The sequence below is a fragment of the Sprattus sprattus genome (assembly GCF_963457725.1).
Source record: "Sprattus sprattus genome assembly, chromosome: 9".
Lineage (NCBI taxonomy): Eukaryota > Metazoa > Chordata > Actinopteri > Clupeiformes > Clupeidae > Sprattus > Sprattus sprattus.
The window spans coordinates 24,238,502-24,255,058 of NC_137928.1; the positions used below are offsets into that span (position 1 = coordinate 24,238,502).

Here is a 16,557-nt window from a genome sequence, read left to right on the forward strand (position 1 = left end):
AGAGATGGCAATGAAATTAATTCCAACATAGGCTGATGTATGCAATACTGAAAAGAAAATTTGAATTATCACAAATAACTGTTCCTGCAATTCTTGAGGACCCCCTTGTGGAGCCCAGAGCTGGCCATCCAGCTTGCCTTGCCAGCTCTGCCCGTTTCGGTAGACACTAGTAGGCACACCAACCTCATCATCCATCTATAATACCCCTGCTGTGAAACAGATGTTATGCAGAACTGCAAAAGATGGGTAAATGCCGTGGGCGAAGTTGTGCTCCACCTCCAATGCCTCAAACAGCAGGCATCCTTCAACATGACAAAAGCCCTGACATGGCACTGATTGAAGCCATTCTGGAAGTGGCTCTCGGTATGCCATTAAGTCCCTGTAGGATTTTGCGATCTCACGACTTTGCAAATTCACACAAATTGCAGGTTGTTATTTTCTTACGTTACCGCAATATTTCCACAGCAGCAGCAAATCCAGTCACTTTTGGCCAAAATAATCACAAGCCCTCACAAGACCCTCACAGTGGGACTGAATGGACAATGCATGGTTACCCACTATCCCTCACACATAAAGAAAAAAGGAGTAGGATTCACAGTATCCTGCTGTTCTTGAAGACTTTGATGTTGTATATTGGCACAGGAAAACCCATGAAGAACCAAAGCACACAGCACATCAGAAAGTTGGGGAACAGCAGAGGAAGACAACACCAGGCAACAATCCCACCCCTTTATGAGTCCCCATCTTCCAACGGCTACCTACCTCCAGCAGGATAAGGCACCTGGCACATCTACCATAACTGTTTGATGTGATCATATAAACATGGACCAGAATTCAGGGCCTTTGCTCGTTCCATGCAATTCATTCAATTATGAATTCCTTCTGTTCAGGAGCATGGGGGGGGGGGGGGGGTCTGGGAGTGTGTCTAGTAATACCCTCGTCTGAAAGCACCACCTTACATCTCAACAATGCTGTTCTGGGATTCTAAGCCTTACCAACCTTGTTCAAATGACTGGTTTACACTAACGGTCCGTCATGTTCACTCCAAACTTGGAAAATCAGCGCCTCTTTGGAAAAAAATCTGAATATTTAAAATATGATCTCAAACCTCCCTACTTCAATTTGGAACTGTTTTAATGGATTTTAAAAGGATTTTAGCTGAAAAGTCTGTGCGTCAGACGCACATCATGCCACACATGCTCATATCAAACATGAAACCTTAACAAAATCAAAAGTCATTGGGAAAATCATAGTCACTTGAAGGTTCAGATATTTGTGTCCTACATGAACAAAAGACCACTTCTGAATGAAGGCTGGCTATTCATCTAGTCATATATATCAAAACAATAGCGTGAAAAAGAACCTGGGGCCAAACTCATGTTCAAGTCATTCCAACAATAGGTAAAAAATTGAAAAATAGGTACCTGCAGTAAGCTCAGTTGGTGCATGGAACCTTGCACATTGGGACATTTTTCTGTACTTTTAGTTGTACTTTTACTTTTAACTCAAAGATTTTTAGCATATTACCATTTATACCTTTGTTACAACTAGTTTATCTACTTGACTGAAATGAGCTGAAGTGTGCACGCGGTTTATGATGCATGCATATCAAAGTTATAACACGCAATATGTGACATCTACTTTTCTGACAATCACATAAGCTATGCATGTATTCTTTATGTTGTAAGGAAATATGAAAGACAAAAATTGAAGTTTAAGACCAAAGAAATGTAAGCACCAACATTTGTTGGAAGCTGTTGATCCCCGCACCCCTACCTCTAACATCTATGCCTCTGACCTAAAATGACGATTAATGTATTAGCTAGTGTCTTATTAGTATTATTATTATTATTATTAGTGTCAAGCTGACACCCTACACACTTGACTGCCTCAGTGAAGTTGACTTATCGTTGGCTAATATACGCTATTGACATCATCACATAATATAATCATTGACAGTTACTAGCTAGTTTACCGTAGCATAAATTACAGGATTGTGCGCTTATAAAAGAGTGTCCAGATATCTATTATTTTTCTTCCAGTACCAGAGTGCTTGAACTTCAGCCATCATCTAACATTTGTTATGACCTCTCTTGCATGTCTTGGCATCTCAGGGAGTGTATATAAATGCCCGTTCCCCGGGGTATACTCTGGCCTGGGCCAAAGTATACCCAGGTTTAGTCTAGGTGGGGGTTAATTGGGCCTGTTACACCGGTATACAGAACTATATAAGGTATCCTGGATGGATAGTGGGAAAGACACAGGCGTTTATCTGTCATTAACATGATCATATGCTATCAAAATTAATTTAAGGATGTTACCAAAACTAGTTGCCTATAAAACCATACCTGAAATCATGGGCGGCTCGTCCATAAGGGCGATTGGGGCGACGCACTGCCTATGGGAAAAGAAAAAAAAAACCCTGATGTATAAATTAAACTTCCTTGTAAATCGCTTTGGATTAATGCGTCTGCTAAACGGCTAAATGTAAATGTAAATGTCATATTTTTTCTCTGTCGGATTCTACCACTAGACCGTCTGAGAGGTCGTTTAGATGAAGTCGAGTTTGTCAAACTAATACAGATAGCTAATACAGATAGCCCTATAATTTAGACGAGCACTCTCTATCCGCACACAGTATCCGCAACGATCCAAATCGGGGGTAGAAAGTGAGTAGATTTGAATTGGTACGGGGCTGGTGTTCGTGTGCACGGATTCACGCAACCTGATGATGTCATTGCCCTACGTGATCGCATCGCGACCTCAGGCTGAAGCCCTATTCACCCCATTACTTCCCCTCATAACAGCAACAATAATTTAAATGTATGACTTACCTTTTTCTACTGTGCTTAGTTGTTTCTATTGGGATAGTGTGCTGCTCTACCTACACTTGGATAGTTTCTCCTGGTCTTACTTAGCCACGTAATTTTTGAGACCAGCCAGAACACCTGACACAATAAAGGTGAATGCTAAGTTAGCTCTAGTCCTGTCAGACAACGATAGCTGTCTGTGTAGCCTACTAGCTAGCGTTAACGTTACTTCAGAGGTACAGTACGTGAAGGACAAAGCCCTCAACAATAGCTTACATTTGTTGTTAGTAATAAAACCATGAAATTGGAAGCAATTGTAAACCATCCAGAATCCACACCACTTGCATTGTGGTCTCCCATGATCAAGCTCAGCCTCTCAATAAAGCAAAGGCATTTAAACAACTCACAGACATGTCATTCCGCGCTGTTCCAAACTCTTTATTATCAATAGAAAATAGAATTAATTTTATAGTCTGCTCTGACCACTGATTTTATTAACCACCATAATGTATTACTGTGCAGATTAAATGTATGCTATGCGGTTAGGCTAAACGTTGCTAATAGTACTGGCTGTTTACTCGTGTCCTCCTGTCTTCTTTTATGTTTTTCACGTTTTTTCAGTTGTCTGTAGCAGCGCTAAAGCGCCACCAACAGGCGTGGGGGATGTACTACAGCCCGTTCAACACAATCTGGAGGCTCCGTCTTTACGCAAATCTCTCGTTACCAGGCTCCGTCCTTACGAAATTAAAAGATTCGATTCGTGTGAGAAATTAACCCGATTCAGTGATTCTAGGCTTCATGTAAAGGGCCCCTGATATGCCTTTGAATGCCATTGTCCAATCAGGTAACAGCCAGGCAGTCAAGGCAAACGTCGTGCTTCAAATGGCCCCGCCGCCTCTGGCAATTTCGGGTGAAATGATAATCGCCCCAGACCTCTCCTATTGACTCCCATGTTAAATCCATTTTTTTCACAAAACAGAGCTCTATTTGGCTTCCGGGAGGGCTCGCCCCTCCATGTCGTGTCATAAGTAATGGACGTAAAAGTCTATGGTAAAAGCCAATAAGGACGTTGTCGATGCCGCTTCCGATGCCGGATCGTAGTTGTTACCGGATCGTTGTCCCACACATCGCGCACACTCAAACACAAACGGTTAATAGCATAAGGCTCAATATCAATTTATCTGGCTTGTTTTAACGCATAATGTAGGTTTATTTAACGTAATGTTTTATAATGTTGTAAACGGTTAACAGCATAGGGCTCAACGTCAACATATGGGGCTGGTCTTAACGCATAATACGGGTACATTTAATGTTATATTTAATTGTGTTGTAAACGGTTAACAGCATAAGGCTCCGCTCAACATCAGCATATGGGGCTATTTTGTATTACTGTTACTAGTAATGAATGCACTGTTTAACTAAATAAAGCTTAAAATCATAAACCTTGGTGGATAACCTGGCTAGTTGTAACAGTTTCGCAAAGTGACGCATGCGCGACTACGATCCGGTAACTACTACACATGCGCGACTACGATCCTGTAACTACTACGATGCCGCATCGGGGAATAAAAAAACAATTAGGACTTCCTAGATCAAACGTATCCATTCAACAGGTTTCTACAAAGGGAGGAAAAATTTAGAAAAATGTATGAAATGGAACGAAAGAAAATCACGGCGTCTGTATTTCTTTATACCACTGACCCTTTTCATAGATTTCACAGTGTGAGCTAACTATGAATTATTTTTTATGTGATGACTTATTTTGCTTTTGTAAGCCAATACTTTCAAGATCAGTGAATACATATAGTTGGTTTACACGTATGTTGTCCCCTTCTTTATGTTGGTAGTGGACATATCATGTGTCCTGTCCAGCTATGTTACATCATACAACATTTGAGACGTGTGGATAATGAAAAAGTGGGATCATTTAGTGTGGAGTCACATCATTTTTGCTTATGAAGGCTCCTGAATGTAACTTTCTTCCATAGCGTTCCACCTGTAACTTGCTACTCTAGCTATAGAAAGAGGGGAAATATTACTGTTGGTTGCTGCCAATAGTGGACAAAAAGGTATTGCTGTATGAGTAAATCAGCTAACTTAATGTACCTACTGAAATAATCATTATCCAAAAAATTGCCCACCCTGAGAATTTTTTAAGGAGCCGCCACTGCCTCAAATAGTGTACAATTGTAACATAGTGTTACTTTAATTGCTTATTTGCTCTACATGGGTTTAGAATCGAGCTATAGCTAGAAATTAAATCAAATGTAATATAAGATGGGTCATAATAACGAATAACCTGCGATGTTATTTTCTTCTGGATCTGTTTATATTGGCATCATCAGCTGCTGGCTGTTTTCTTCTAGACTTGCTTGTTTTGAACATGCCATGACTGAACAATAACTCAGGTAGCAGGAATTGGAATAAAACGTTACGAACTAGCAAGCAGTTCAGTCAACTGTGAAGACCCAGCGAGTGACAGAAGCAACGATCAGAGTATTGCAGAGACAGGCCTCTGCGAACTGGCAGTTTCCACGTCTTGGACCGACGGTGGTTTAAAGGCACCCAGTGCAACTTTATGTAAACATTGAATGAAAAATAAACATTCAATTTCTAGTCTTTTTTACACGTAGTAAGTTTCAATAATTCCATACCATTACATATCGACATTCAAGGAGCAAAGATGAGACGTCGTTATGTGGTGAGAACTGATAGAAAATCGTAAACAACAACAATCGCCGGTGGGGAGAAGCCATTTTTCCATTGACTGGAAGCCTGCTTTATTTATTGTAGGTTACAAAAAATAAAGACAATGGTGGCGATTGTTGTTGTTATCGATTTTCTATCAGTTCTCACCACACAACGACGTCTCATCTTTGCTGCTTGAATGTCGGTATGTAATGGTATGGAGTTATTGAAACTTACTAGTGTAAAAAAGACTAGAAATTGAATGTTTATTTTTAAGCCTCGAAAGTTGCACTGGGTGCCTTTAAGAGACGCTGGCACATTCAAGCTTATGGAACGAATGTTGAATTAGTTAATTCATTGTGATCATTTTAATTTTAAAGCGAATAGACTACACAAGAAGATTTATAATGTAGTCTTATTCTTCCGTGATCAATGTAACGGTATTCTGAAATTGTAACTGTATCTGATTAGGATAATTACATTTTGTATTCTAAATACGTGTTACGTAGCACACTGTAGCTACACGTGTGTGTCTCTCTGTGGTAGCCTACTAGATTTGGGGAGCTCAAAAGGTCAACTGAAATTGATTTGAATAGAAAAGGCAAGCCCATATGTTGCCATAATGTTCTCAACTGCTTTTTTCTTACCAGTATCAGCCGGGCATACAGCCTGTTAATCGTTAAAGTTTTAATTGCAAATAATAACGGAATAATAAGGCCAAGAACAAAAACATTCGCCACATAGGCTACTCTACACACATGAGACCGCCCCAGCTCTCTGATTGACCGAAGAGGGCCAGAAGTCATGCGCATGTTCAGAAATCTGAGAGGTACCTAGAGGGCGCAGCAGATTCTGGGATATTATTTTCAAATATTTTCTTTGCCGCCGACGGCCGCATCTCCTGGCCTCCGTATAGGCAGGAAGAAATGATTCCGTAGCAGTGGCATCCCTGAAAACTCTGCCGTTGATTGGGCAATACAAATGTCTAGTCATTCGGTCACGGTGAGCCCCCAGTGCTCTCACTGACACTCGCACCACAGTTCAATGGAGGAACGGCCCAACGAAGGGGCACTCGGGAGATATTCTAATCATGGAGAAGCGGAAAACAACCCTGATCGATTGAACAAATTGGTGAATAATGATCAGTGCCACTGCCAGCACCAGGACGAGGAAACGTCGACGAAGAAAACTGGTCAGTTGAAGGAACCATCTCAAACTTCAGGCGAAGACCTTGCTACGGTCTAGATCAGGTTGTTCTAGCTAATGCTAGCTAGCTAGTTGAATCTATCAGTGAAAGTTACAAGGGAGTGTCTTAGGTGTCGATGTTGAGATACTTAAGTTAGCATATAGCTAATATTAGCTCCTTGCTATCTACTAGCATGTGTGGACATTGACCTTGTGCACCGGTTTCTGCCCATTCATCTTAGAGCTGTAACAGTATTAGCTAACTTTAGATTGTTCTGTGTTCATTATCGAAATTTACAATGATTTAAAAGGCTGACATAGTTAGTTATTAGTTTGCACTTGAAAAGACTTCGGAGACGACTCTGATACCTAGCTTCTTAACTAGCTAGCTCAGTCGCTTCCCCAGCAACTCGGACCGGCTCTCTTGGAATGTACTTGCTCGCTCGCCTGTACTGTTGCTATTTCCTGTCCGCCATGTTGGGTGCAAAAATGGCATAAACCCGTTCGAAAATCTACATACAAGTACTTAAGTATTAAAGTTGACACACGATTGATACTACTAACGTCGATGTCAACTAGATATGGTAATCAAATGATTGTCAAACTCTTACTGTTTCTAAGTTAGCCAGCTAGGTGGCTAGAAAGGCTACATCGCTTGCTTGCTAACTGGCGAGTCGGTCTTCAGGGCCTGTTGCTCTCGTGTCACTCTGTCAGTCATGTGAGCAGGCCTGTCAAGAATTTTAGACAGGCGAGGTTTGCTGGAAATATATAACCTTAGCAGTGTAATATTAACTGCAGTTCCACGCCAAACAGCAAAAGTAAGGAAATGTTCATATAACTGAGCACATAGTCGTCGTTCTTTCTTGTATATTTCTCGATCGGTTATACGCAAACTTGGTAAAAAAATAAGTTATAGACCTAGCAACCAAGCTAACGTTAGTTAGCTAGCAATTTGGCCGACGTTACTGAATTGGGGGTAGTTGCAACCTAAGAAAGCAAAGCTGACCAGATTATAAGGCTTGTGGAATTCAGTACATTTGACTTCAACGACCCACCATAAAGACCAGTACTTGGCTTTCAAGCAACTTGGCTTGTTAATTTTACGTGTACTATACACACTAGGATAGTTAACATAATGACCACCGAAGTCTTCTTGCCTAGCTTGCAATATGTGAAGCATTCCACTAGATCGTTTTCTCAACGCAGAACTGCTACCGCGGAAAATGTTTGTAATACGTGCCTCCCATGTGTAAAACTAGTAAACCAACGTTAGCTGGTTAGTTAACAGCCGTTACTGTCACCAAAGGCACTATACAAAATTCCCGATCAATGTTAGATGTAAATCTAAAACGTTACATGTAAGTATACTTTTTGCTAGGTCATTGGATGGACACGTCAGTGTTGCCAAGGCAGTCCACATCCACGCGCCTGTGAAGTCTATTATTTGCATGTCCATACATTTTTTTTAACCAATATTTTCAGCGTCAGAGTGCTTAGGTGTCAGAATACCGTGTCAGAGATCAGCCCAGTAGTTACCGCGCCATATTATATTTCTCCTGACGTGGTCATCTGGGTTGCAACTATTTAAAGAACTTGTAAACAGTAAGATAAGTTTGTCCCAATAAGGATGGTGTGTCGTTATACACTATTTAAAATTGTCTTTGATTTATTATTTGAAGAAAAGTGTCTTATTGAAATGAATTGTCAAAGGAGTATATGACATAATTTCATAATAAACAGTGTATTACATACTTGCCTAGTATCTGTTATGTATCTGGACGTTTACAGGAATGATCCTATATGTGTTTGTAAGCAGCGTTGAGAGGACTTCCTTTCTCAAGTTTTAATCTGAGTGGAATCTTCAGGTGGACCTGGCAGTTTGCCACTTGAAACACTCTCTTTGCTTCTAGTGTTGCCAGCCTGCTTGTCTGACACTCAAGCATGCATCCATTCTGTTTTAACACTGTTGAGCAAATAGTCTAGTGTTGACAGCAGGTGCTGCCTGTAACGTGATGTTTATTTTACTGGTGCCCCGGTGGCACTTTAACTAGGTTTGGTGTTTCTTTTGTCTTTGGCAGGTTATGGGAAAGTAAACGGAGTCACTAAGGAGGGAGAGCAGATTGCCACTGCCTTGAATCCAAACAGCATCCATCATCCTATACACAGCGGCCATGACGACAGACACCCCTTGAAACCCAGACCTTCATCAAAGACGTCTGCTTTCCACGGGGCAGTGGAACGTAGAGGAGGAGAACGCGGCAGCAGTGGTGACCCCAAAAGCAACATGGACTGTCTGAATGAACGCCCACCTGACTTTAAAACGCTGGAGGTTAAGAAGGAGGCTCTAGTATCACTCAATGGCATTTCGGCCTCTTGTACCAGTTCCAGCCAACTCACCAATGGTTATACTGGGAAACTAGGAGCCCTGACGGACAACGACGGTAGCGGATCAGAGAACGGCTACACCACACCCAAGAAGCGTCGGACCGGTCAGCGAAGTGCCAAAACTGCAGCTGGGGACCTTGTGATCGTGGCGCAGACTGCAAAGGCCATGCATCCAACGACTGCAGGCAGGCAGCTGCCAGAACCGCCTCTTACTGTCGAGTCTGCCGACAAACACCCATCCTCTGTGGGGAGCGGCAATGGCAGGATTCGAGAAACACCAGTCACCCCCTCGTCTCCTGTCCTCCCCCCCGGCGAGTTTCCACGGAAGAACTCTGACAACAAGGCAGCTGGCAAAAAATTTGAGGAGCGACCCGTGAAGGCCAAGGTGGTCACCGCTGCCGCTTCTGCTGCGGCTAAAGACGACTCGTGGACGCTGTTCAAGCCACCACCAGTCTTTCCTGTGGACAACAGCAGTGCTAAGATAGTGCCTAAGATTAGTTATGCAAGCAAAGTAAAGGAGAACCTCAACCGGGCCTCAGCCCAGGCATGCTCAGCTGCTGAGAGGGACCCACTCCTTCCTCCCCCGACCCCGCAGATGCCGGGCAAACTCTCCCAGGTGCCCATGTCTGCTGTTAAGACCATCACCTCTACCAGCTTTACTAATGGCCCTCTACCCTCAATAGAGGGCAGCAACAATGGCTGCCCCCTACCTGGTGCTCCCTTTAACACCCCTGCTGCTCCTGGTACTGCGTCCATGCTAGTCTCTCCCATCCAAGCAGGTGAGAATGTAGCGTCCCCCTCATCCACCCCTGGCATGGGCGGCATATCTGTGGTGGCGGAGCCCCGGAAGCCCAGTCTTTTTGTTTACCCGCATGCCGCCGGACCCCCGTCTAATATGCAACTGTCGCTACCCAGCGGCCGCCAAGCTGACCCGGCACCCACTTCCTTCTCCTCCTCCATTGCGTCAGGACCTGCCTCTAATCCCGCTTCCACTGCACCAACACATCAGAAGTCTCTGGGGGAGATCTTTCAGAATCAGTGGGGTTTGTCTTTCATCAATGAGCCCACTGCCGGACCCGACAGCAGGAGCAGTGCTGGTGGCGCCGATGCTGCCAGCCGGACAGAGGGTAGGGCCAAGCCCACGGTGGTGACCTTCCAAGGGGGGTTCCCCTCCGGTCCTCTGCCTCCACAGGGCTCCACCACTTCTGCTCATAGACAGGAGCACCCCCCTTTCCCCAAGGCCTATGAGCTGGACAAGCGGACTAGTCCCCTCTCTTCCAGCAGAGTGGTCACCCTCCGCTCCTCTCCCGGTCCTCTGGCTCAGGAGGGAGGCTTGCTGCAGACCCCATCCCTTCCCTCTGGAGCCCCTAAAGATGAGCCCAGGAACCTCAGTGCAATAGTGTTCAGCTCTTCCTCTGCTAAGGACCTGGGGATAGATCTGCTTCAGGCTTCCCCAACAAACACTGCCCCTGTGCTGGCCTTGGCCAGAGAGCAGGGCCATACTAAGGGCTTTGAGCGGAGATCTAGCTGGGGGATGTTTGATTTAAAAGCTGCTGTAATTTATCACACTAAAGGTAATTGGGCTGTAGAGAATTTGTATTATTGGAAAGGCAAAAATATTGTATAAGTCAGTGTAGGGCATCAGAGAAATCCAAGGTTGAAAAGTAAAAACTCTGATATGAAGTTCATATTTCAGTGTATTAAACAAACGAGGGAACAAAAAGTAGGTTTTGGTCATGCCTAATTCCTGATGGGTTATTTTAAGATACTGTTAATGTAAATCTTTAGCTGTCTGTTCCTGGTCTGCTACTCTTTTTTTCATTTAGATCAGCCACCTATGATTCATTACTATTTCAACCTAATGTTTCAAACTGTATCGTAATCTATTTCTGTTATATTAAGTTAAGCAACAGTTTTGTTACAACTGAGTGCCCTTTCTTGCATCTTCTCATGGTATTTATTTGATGTATTGCTCTTTTTCAGAAATGGAATATATTCTGAATTTACAAAAACAAGGTAAGCAGGGGTTTTATATTTATAACTTTTTTTTCTGTCCAAGACAATATTGTGTGTGCAATTATTTTTGGCATTTGCTGGTCCATGTGTAAAAATGATGTACTTGTCTTTGACGAAATGTTGGTTAAGTGAGTTTGCCGTAGGCAAATCCACAACGTCATTACAATACATCATCTATCTCAACAGTGTTGTTATTCACAGTTCCTCTGTTGTTCTGAAGGTAACCTCTAGAAGCTCTATATCTTTCTCCTACTCAGTTCTACTCTGAGACACTACTTCTGAAGTCTTGTGTTTTTGTCATTTATTTTAACCTTAAACTGAGACTACAAAATCCTGAGTCATGTTGGTCACATGACCTAAATCCTCCTTCTCCTCTCTCTCCTTCCTCAGATCCAAAAAGAGTCGTCCTCTACAGAGACACAAAGGACAAACCTAACCAGTGAAGTGACAACCTGGAGAACACTAAACGTCTTCAGCTGGGACATTGCTGCTGCTGGCAGAAATGAAATCAAACAAAAACAAAAAAAACTAAAAAAACATCAACAACAAAGAGGAGTATGTGCTGTGTGAAATGAACACGGCTGCTCTTGCTAAACAAAAAAACATTGTTGGTTTTTGAGCTGAATCTTTAGAGTGTGATGGAGAAGTTGTGTGGGAAGCTTGTCAACACAAACCCAGTGTGGTTAGTCAGCAATAGCAAATGTGTGGGGGAAAGCCAGGATGGCTGTGGAAACTGAGGGGTTAAGGAGGCAGCCGGAAGAAACTGCGAGACAATCTTAGGAATGGATGACTTGAGTCGTGAACTGTGGCGCGGTTGTTCCTCCTTGACCTCCTCAACAAAGCTTGATAAAAAGTGGTCAGAAATGCTGTCTGTTGTCAGTGGAGAAGCAGTCAGATGAGACTGTGGATGGTGTGTCCTTCATTTCAAAGAACAAAACTACTACTACAACAACAACAAAAAAACTAAAAACACACTCTGGACAACCCTTAAACAAACACACATGCACATAAACACTTTCTTAACAACAAGAAAAAAAAAATACCGTTCTGGTCAAGGCGCTATGTTGAAGCCACTGAGTTTCATAAACTGGAGGAAATGCGTCAGAATCCTTCTTTCACTCCTTCCTCTGAAGGGAAGAGGAGTTGCAGTCCTTCTTTAGATGCCTCTATTTTTGATTTTTTTTTCTGTGCGAATTCAGAGCGTTCAGAAGACTTCTGAACTGTTTGGACGCGTCCTGGAATTCATGCGGACGTAAAAAAAAAAAAAAAAAAAAAACTGGGTGACGTGAGTGTCTCAAATGACTGCCCTTGTGACTTTAAACGGGAGGGAAAGAGAGAGGAAAAACACTGACATCAGAGGGAATTTGTGTCTTGCTCGAGATTCAGGTTAATCTGAGAAAACGGATACTGTTTAGATGTGTTGGGGCAACAACAAATTACACTAAGCCTTGTGGGCGCAAATAATTGTCTTAATGTTAGTTTTTGATTTCAGATGGGGGTCCTACATTTGTTGGTGAACACTTAACTGAAGTTTTTACGTTTTAGTTTTTTTGTTTGTTAGCTTGCCTGTTGTTTCTGTTCAGTGGACAAGGAGAACATACTTGGATATCCATAAAGCACGACAGATCAAAGTCCAAATTGGAACCCTATCCCCTCCCAGGTCTCCTTTGTGGGCAAGCACAGTGTCACAGGCATTCTCCCATTGGAAAGATCTCAAAGTGCTATTGTTTCAGTTGTCTTATCAATGGCTCTCTGAAACCACCAGACAGAAGTCGCCGCAGCTCAATATGTAGCTGTGGTAACCGTGGCAAAGCCTATGCTGTTTTATCTATGTGTGTGGTTTTTTTTTTTATTATTTTTTTTTTTCCTTCTATGCGGGATTCTTGACTTAACTTCACGTTGTTTTTATGGACTGTTTGCTCCTCTCTAAAATCAGAATTGATTTGATGCTGTGTCGTATGTTCATAATTTTGTTTACCCCAATGCTCAGAAGGTTGTACTTCCTTTTTTTTGTTAGGCTGTGTCTTTTGTTTTTGTATGTCCCTCATTATATGCAGACTTGACTGTTTCTTTCCTGTTCTAATAGAGCTGCTGTTTAGTCTCAGTTGCTTCTATATATTTCTTTTCTGCAAGTAATTTTGCACAGAGTGAGCAGCAGCTACTACTGTTGAGTTTAGGGAGGGTTAGAGCATTAGATCAGGATCTAATCTTTTCTATAGCTTGAGGTTGGCAGTGTGTGTTTGTTTGTATGTGTGGGGAAGGGTGTTTCTTCGGAAGCCTTAGTTCCTGTGTTCAGCCTGCTGTTGGGGTGTTTATCACAGTAGACAGGGCTTTATTTTTGTCACCCATCTTTATGGCCGGTGTATCCTAGGTTGACTGTATGCTCCTCCCCCTTCCCTCTGCTGTCCTCATAGGATAGGTTAATGTTCAAAGGTCTTCCCTATTGGAAAAAGAGAGGAGAGAGAAAAATCAGTTCAGTATTTCTTGCTGTTAAGTAATATCAAAGAACGAATACTTAAAAATGTACCTTTCTCTGTCTTTCTCTCCCTCCCTTACCCATTAAGTTAATTGAGTATAAGAAATTATTAGCACTTTATCTAATCTTTAACTTCAGTTGCCGTTTTAAAGTAGACATATCACTACATGACGGAAAGATTTCTAGAGAATAAAATATACTAACTTAACAGTAGCCTCTGGCTGTCTGTGCTTTAAAGCATATAAACGTTTAAAAAAAAAATAAGTCACTCAGGTAGGCTTAGGACTTAATTGTAATTTAACTTAATTTACCACCAGTGTTATTGACCAAACTGAAAACAAGATTGACAAAGCCTCTCCTTTACTGTGTCTTCTTCCTTGTGTCCACCTGCAACTGCTCGAGGCCAAGCCCTTTATGCCCCCACATTTAGAGTCGGAGAAGTTGGAGCAGGGTTTAGGTTTCTCTCTGGGTCACAGATTTACATGGCTATGTTGGGAGAGAAGACATATGGGCAGTTTTGTTGTTTTTAGTTAACTCTTATTTTCAATGGTTTAATCCTTAAGGTGTCTCAATGATGTTTGTGTCTCAGTACTTGACGTCTGTGAAAGCAGAGTGGAGAGGTGAATTGAAACCTGATTAATCCATACTATTTTAGCTGTTCAAAGCGATTTTTTTTTTTTTTTTTTTTTTTTTTTTTAAATGGCCTCACCAACACTGTGTTGTTCTCCCACTTTTTGACCCTTAACCTCAGCCTCCTCCAGTGACCTATCGGGCCTTGTTTGACGTAGTCAAGTTTGGTCTGATCATATGTGTATTCCATGTTGGTCATGCTGGTTACAGACAAGGGTGAAGCCTTACCTCGAGTAAACCTTCTGATTTTAGGATTTTTCATTTGTATCAACATATTTTACTACTGGTTTCAAGCATCGGAATAAAAGCGTTACGTTACCATTATGAGTTTATGTGAAACCGTTTTTATACTTTTAGTCCTCGTTAAAGCTTGACTCATCCAGGAAGGAGGCCCTTGTCAGTTTTCAGTCGTGCACCACATGATCTAGTCATTTTTATCTGTTTCCAGGGAGTTCATCAGTAGTTCACTGCTGTTACTTTAGTCTCCTGATGCGCTGTTGTAGGCAATCAAATTTTTCAGACAAAGGGATTTCAACCTGTTTCTTGTCACATTTTCGCCATCAGTAAATGCACCATTTTAAGTAGCATGACATTGCAATTCTTTGTTTTATTTAATGCTTTGTTTTTCATTCTTGTAATAACTTCAGCTTTTTCCTCATTTTAAAACTGAAAACTAACGTCCAAAGAGCTGTTCCATGCTGTGTAGAGAAAGTTCTTCTCAATTGTTTTGTTCTTCTCTTTTGAGACATACCGGTTGTTTCAATTTTTTAAACCTGTCTTAACAGCTTCTGTCAAAGCAGGAATCAACACCTTGGTTGTAGTGTTAATATACTTTGTGCAAGGTTCTATCAGATATAACTGCATTCTCTTAGAACCATGCAAAATGAGTCTCATTAATGTTCTCTTTCTTTTTGTTGTTGGAAAAACAATGCCTAAAAATGGACCTGAAGACAGAAATAACAGCTTATAAGATGGACTTGCACCTCAAAAAAAAAAAAGACAAAAAAAAAACCTCATTCATCTGACACTGTCACAATAGACTCTGATTTTGTGCATACCTATATGAGAAAAACTTCTGCCTGGCCCTCATGCTCTTTATATGTATGTCACTTTAGAACTACATGAGTGGGGAAACTCTGGACCTCTTGAGATTTGTGGTTCCTCGATGGGCCTTCCTCTTACATGCCCAGACACATTGACTTTTGTGCGCAGAGCAGTTTACAATCAAAGAATTGGTGGAGTTCAAAGATGTGACTGTGGTGCGTAGCCGTGCTTAATGCGAACAGGCCAGTAAGCAGAGACTCTTTTGAAACAGCCAGATTCTCAGTCATATGGTATGTGCCACAGTCTTGTGTTTGACACTTTCCCAAAGTGTGCTGCTTGGGGATCATAGATCTGAAACCTATGTGATTTTGTCCAATCCCACCCAATCTCCCAGGCCAAAAAAAAAAAAAAAAAAGCAAAAACAAATAAAAGCACTTGTTCGATTAGTATTCATTGTGAACACTAATCTGGTGACATTACTTCCTGCTTTCATCATCTGGACTGTAGTGTAGTTGTTGCTGAGCTGTTGTGTCATCCCAGAATAGTGGAGAGAAGGGCGCATGATCGGAATTGGACTGGCAACGTGGCTGATAAAAGTGCTTCACCTGCATTTAACACTAGAGTCCTAACATGCTCGCCTGGATATTTTCTCCGTCCTATTCTAGGATTAAGCCCGTGGTCTTGGTTTTCTGTTTGGCTGGGGCCTTCAGCTCGGCAAGTGAATAAATGAGTGTGTGTGTGTTTATGTGTGTTTGTCTGTGTGTTAGTGAGGGGAAGTGTCTTCATACTCGCTCACAATGTTATGCAAAGTGTAATGTTTGAGAATTGTCAAAAAAGGAAAAAAAATATATATATAAAAAAAAAAAAGATTCAGGGTGCCTGTGCTGAAAAGAAATTTGAAATGGGAATCACTTGATAATCATCCAAACATGTATGAATAACTTTCTTGCATTTTTTTTCCTTATCTCCCCACTCTTAAATTTTGTGCCATGTTTTGACTGTTAAAACATTTTAATTAAAATCTCATCTTCGTGTCACTCTTTCCATATCCTGCCGTTCTTGATGGGATCGGGGGGAAGGGAGGGAGGGAGGGAGATGAGCATTTTGTTTTAAAATATCTTAGTGTCACTGCTAATAAAGTTGTTGGAAAAAAAAAACGTTATTCTCATTTGTTTTGTTTTTTGTCAAGCTGCCCATATCACCACCCTCTAGAACTTTTTAGTAAATCATATTTCTAATTTCTGTTAATAGAAAAGAATAGGTTTTGCTTGATATGGGTAAAATTCAGTTGAAATATTGATTGAAATGACTCCTAAGATGACA

At 41.8% G+C, this 16,557-nt stretch overlaps 1 protein-coding gene across 1 annotated transcript; it reads left to right on the plus strand.

The window, feature by feature from the left end:
* The first annotated feature begins 6,539 nt into the window (after positions 1-6,539).
* Positions 6,540-16,292, plus strand: nufip2 (nuclear FMR1 interacting protein 2). The gene is made up of 4 exons (XM_080844288.1): positions 6,540-6,690; positions 8,762-10,642; positions 11,052-11,084; positions 11,475-16,292. Exons 1-4 carry the CDS (start codon positions 6,543-6,545, stop codon positions 11,525-11,527), a joined length of 2,115 nt encoding a protein of 704 aa, XP_080700414.1. The 5' UTR covers positions 6,540-6,542; the 3' UTR covers positions 11,528-16,292.
* The last annotated feature ends 265 nt before the right edge of the window (positions 16,293-16,557 follow it).

Excerpts from the sequence above, each read along its gene's own strand:
- nufip2 (XM_080844288.1), top strand. The coding sequence starts at position 6,543 with ATGGAGGAACGGCCCAACGAAGGGGCACTCGGGAGATATTCTAATCAT. Across the intron at positions 6,691-8,761 it reads AACGTCGACGAAGAAAACTG|GTTATGGGAAAGTAAACGGA; the intron begins GTCAGTTGAAGG and ends TGTCTTTGGCAG. Across the intron at positions 11,085-11,474 it reads TCTGAATTTACAAAAACAAG|ATCCAAAAAGAGTCGTCCTC; the intron begins GTAAGCAGGGGT and ends CTCCTTCCTCAG.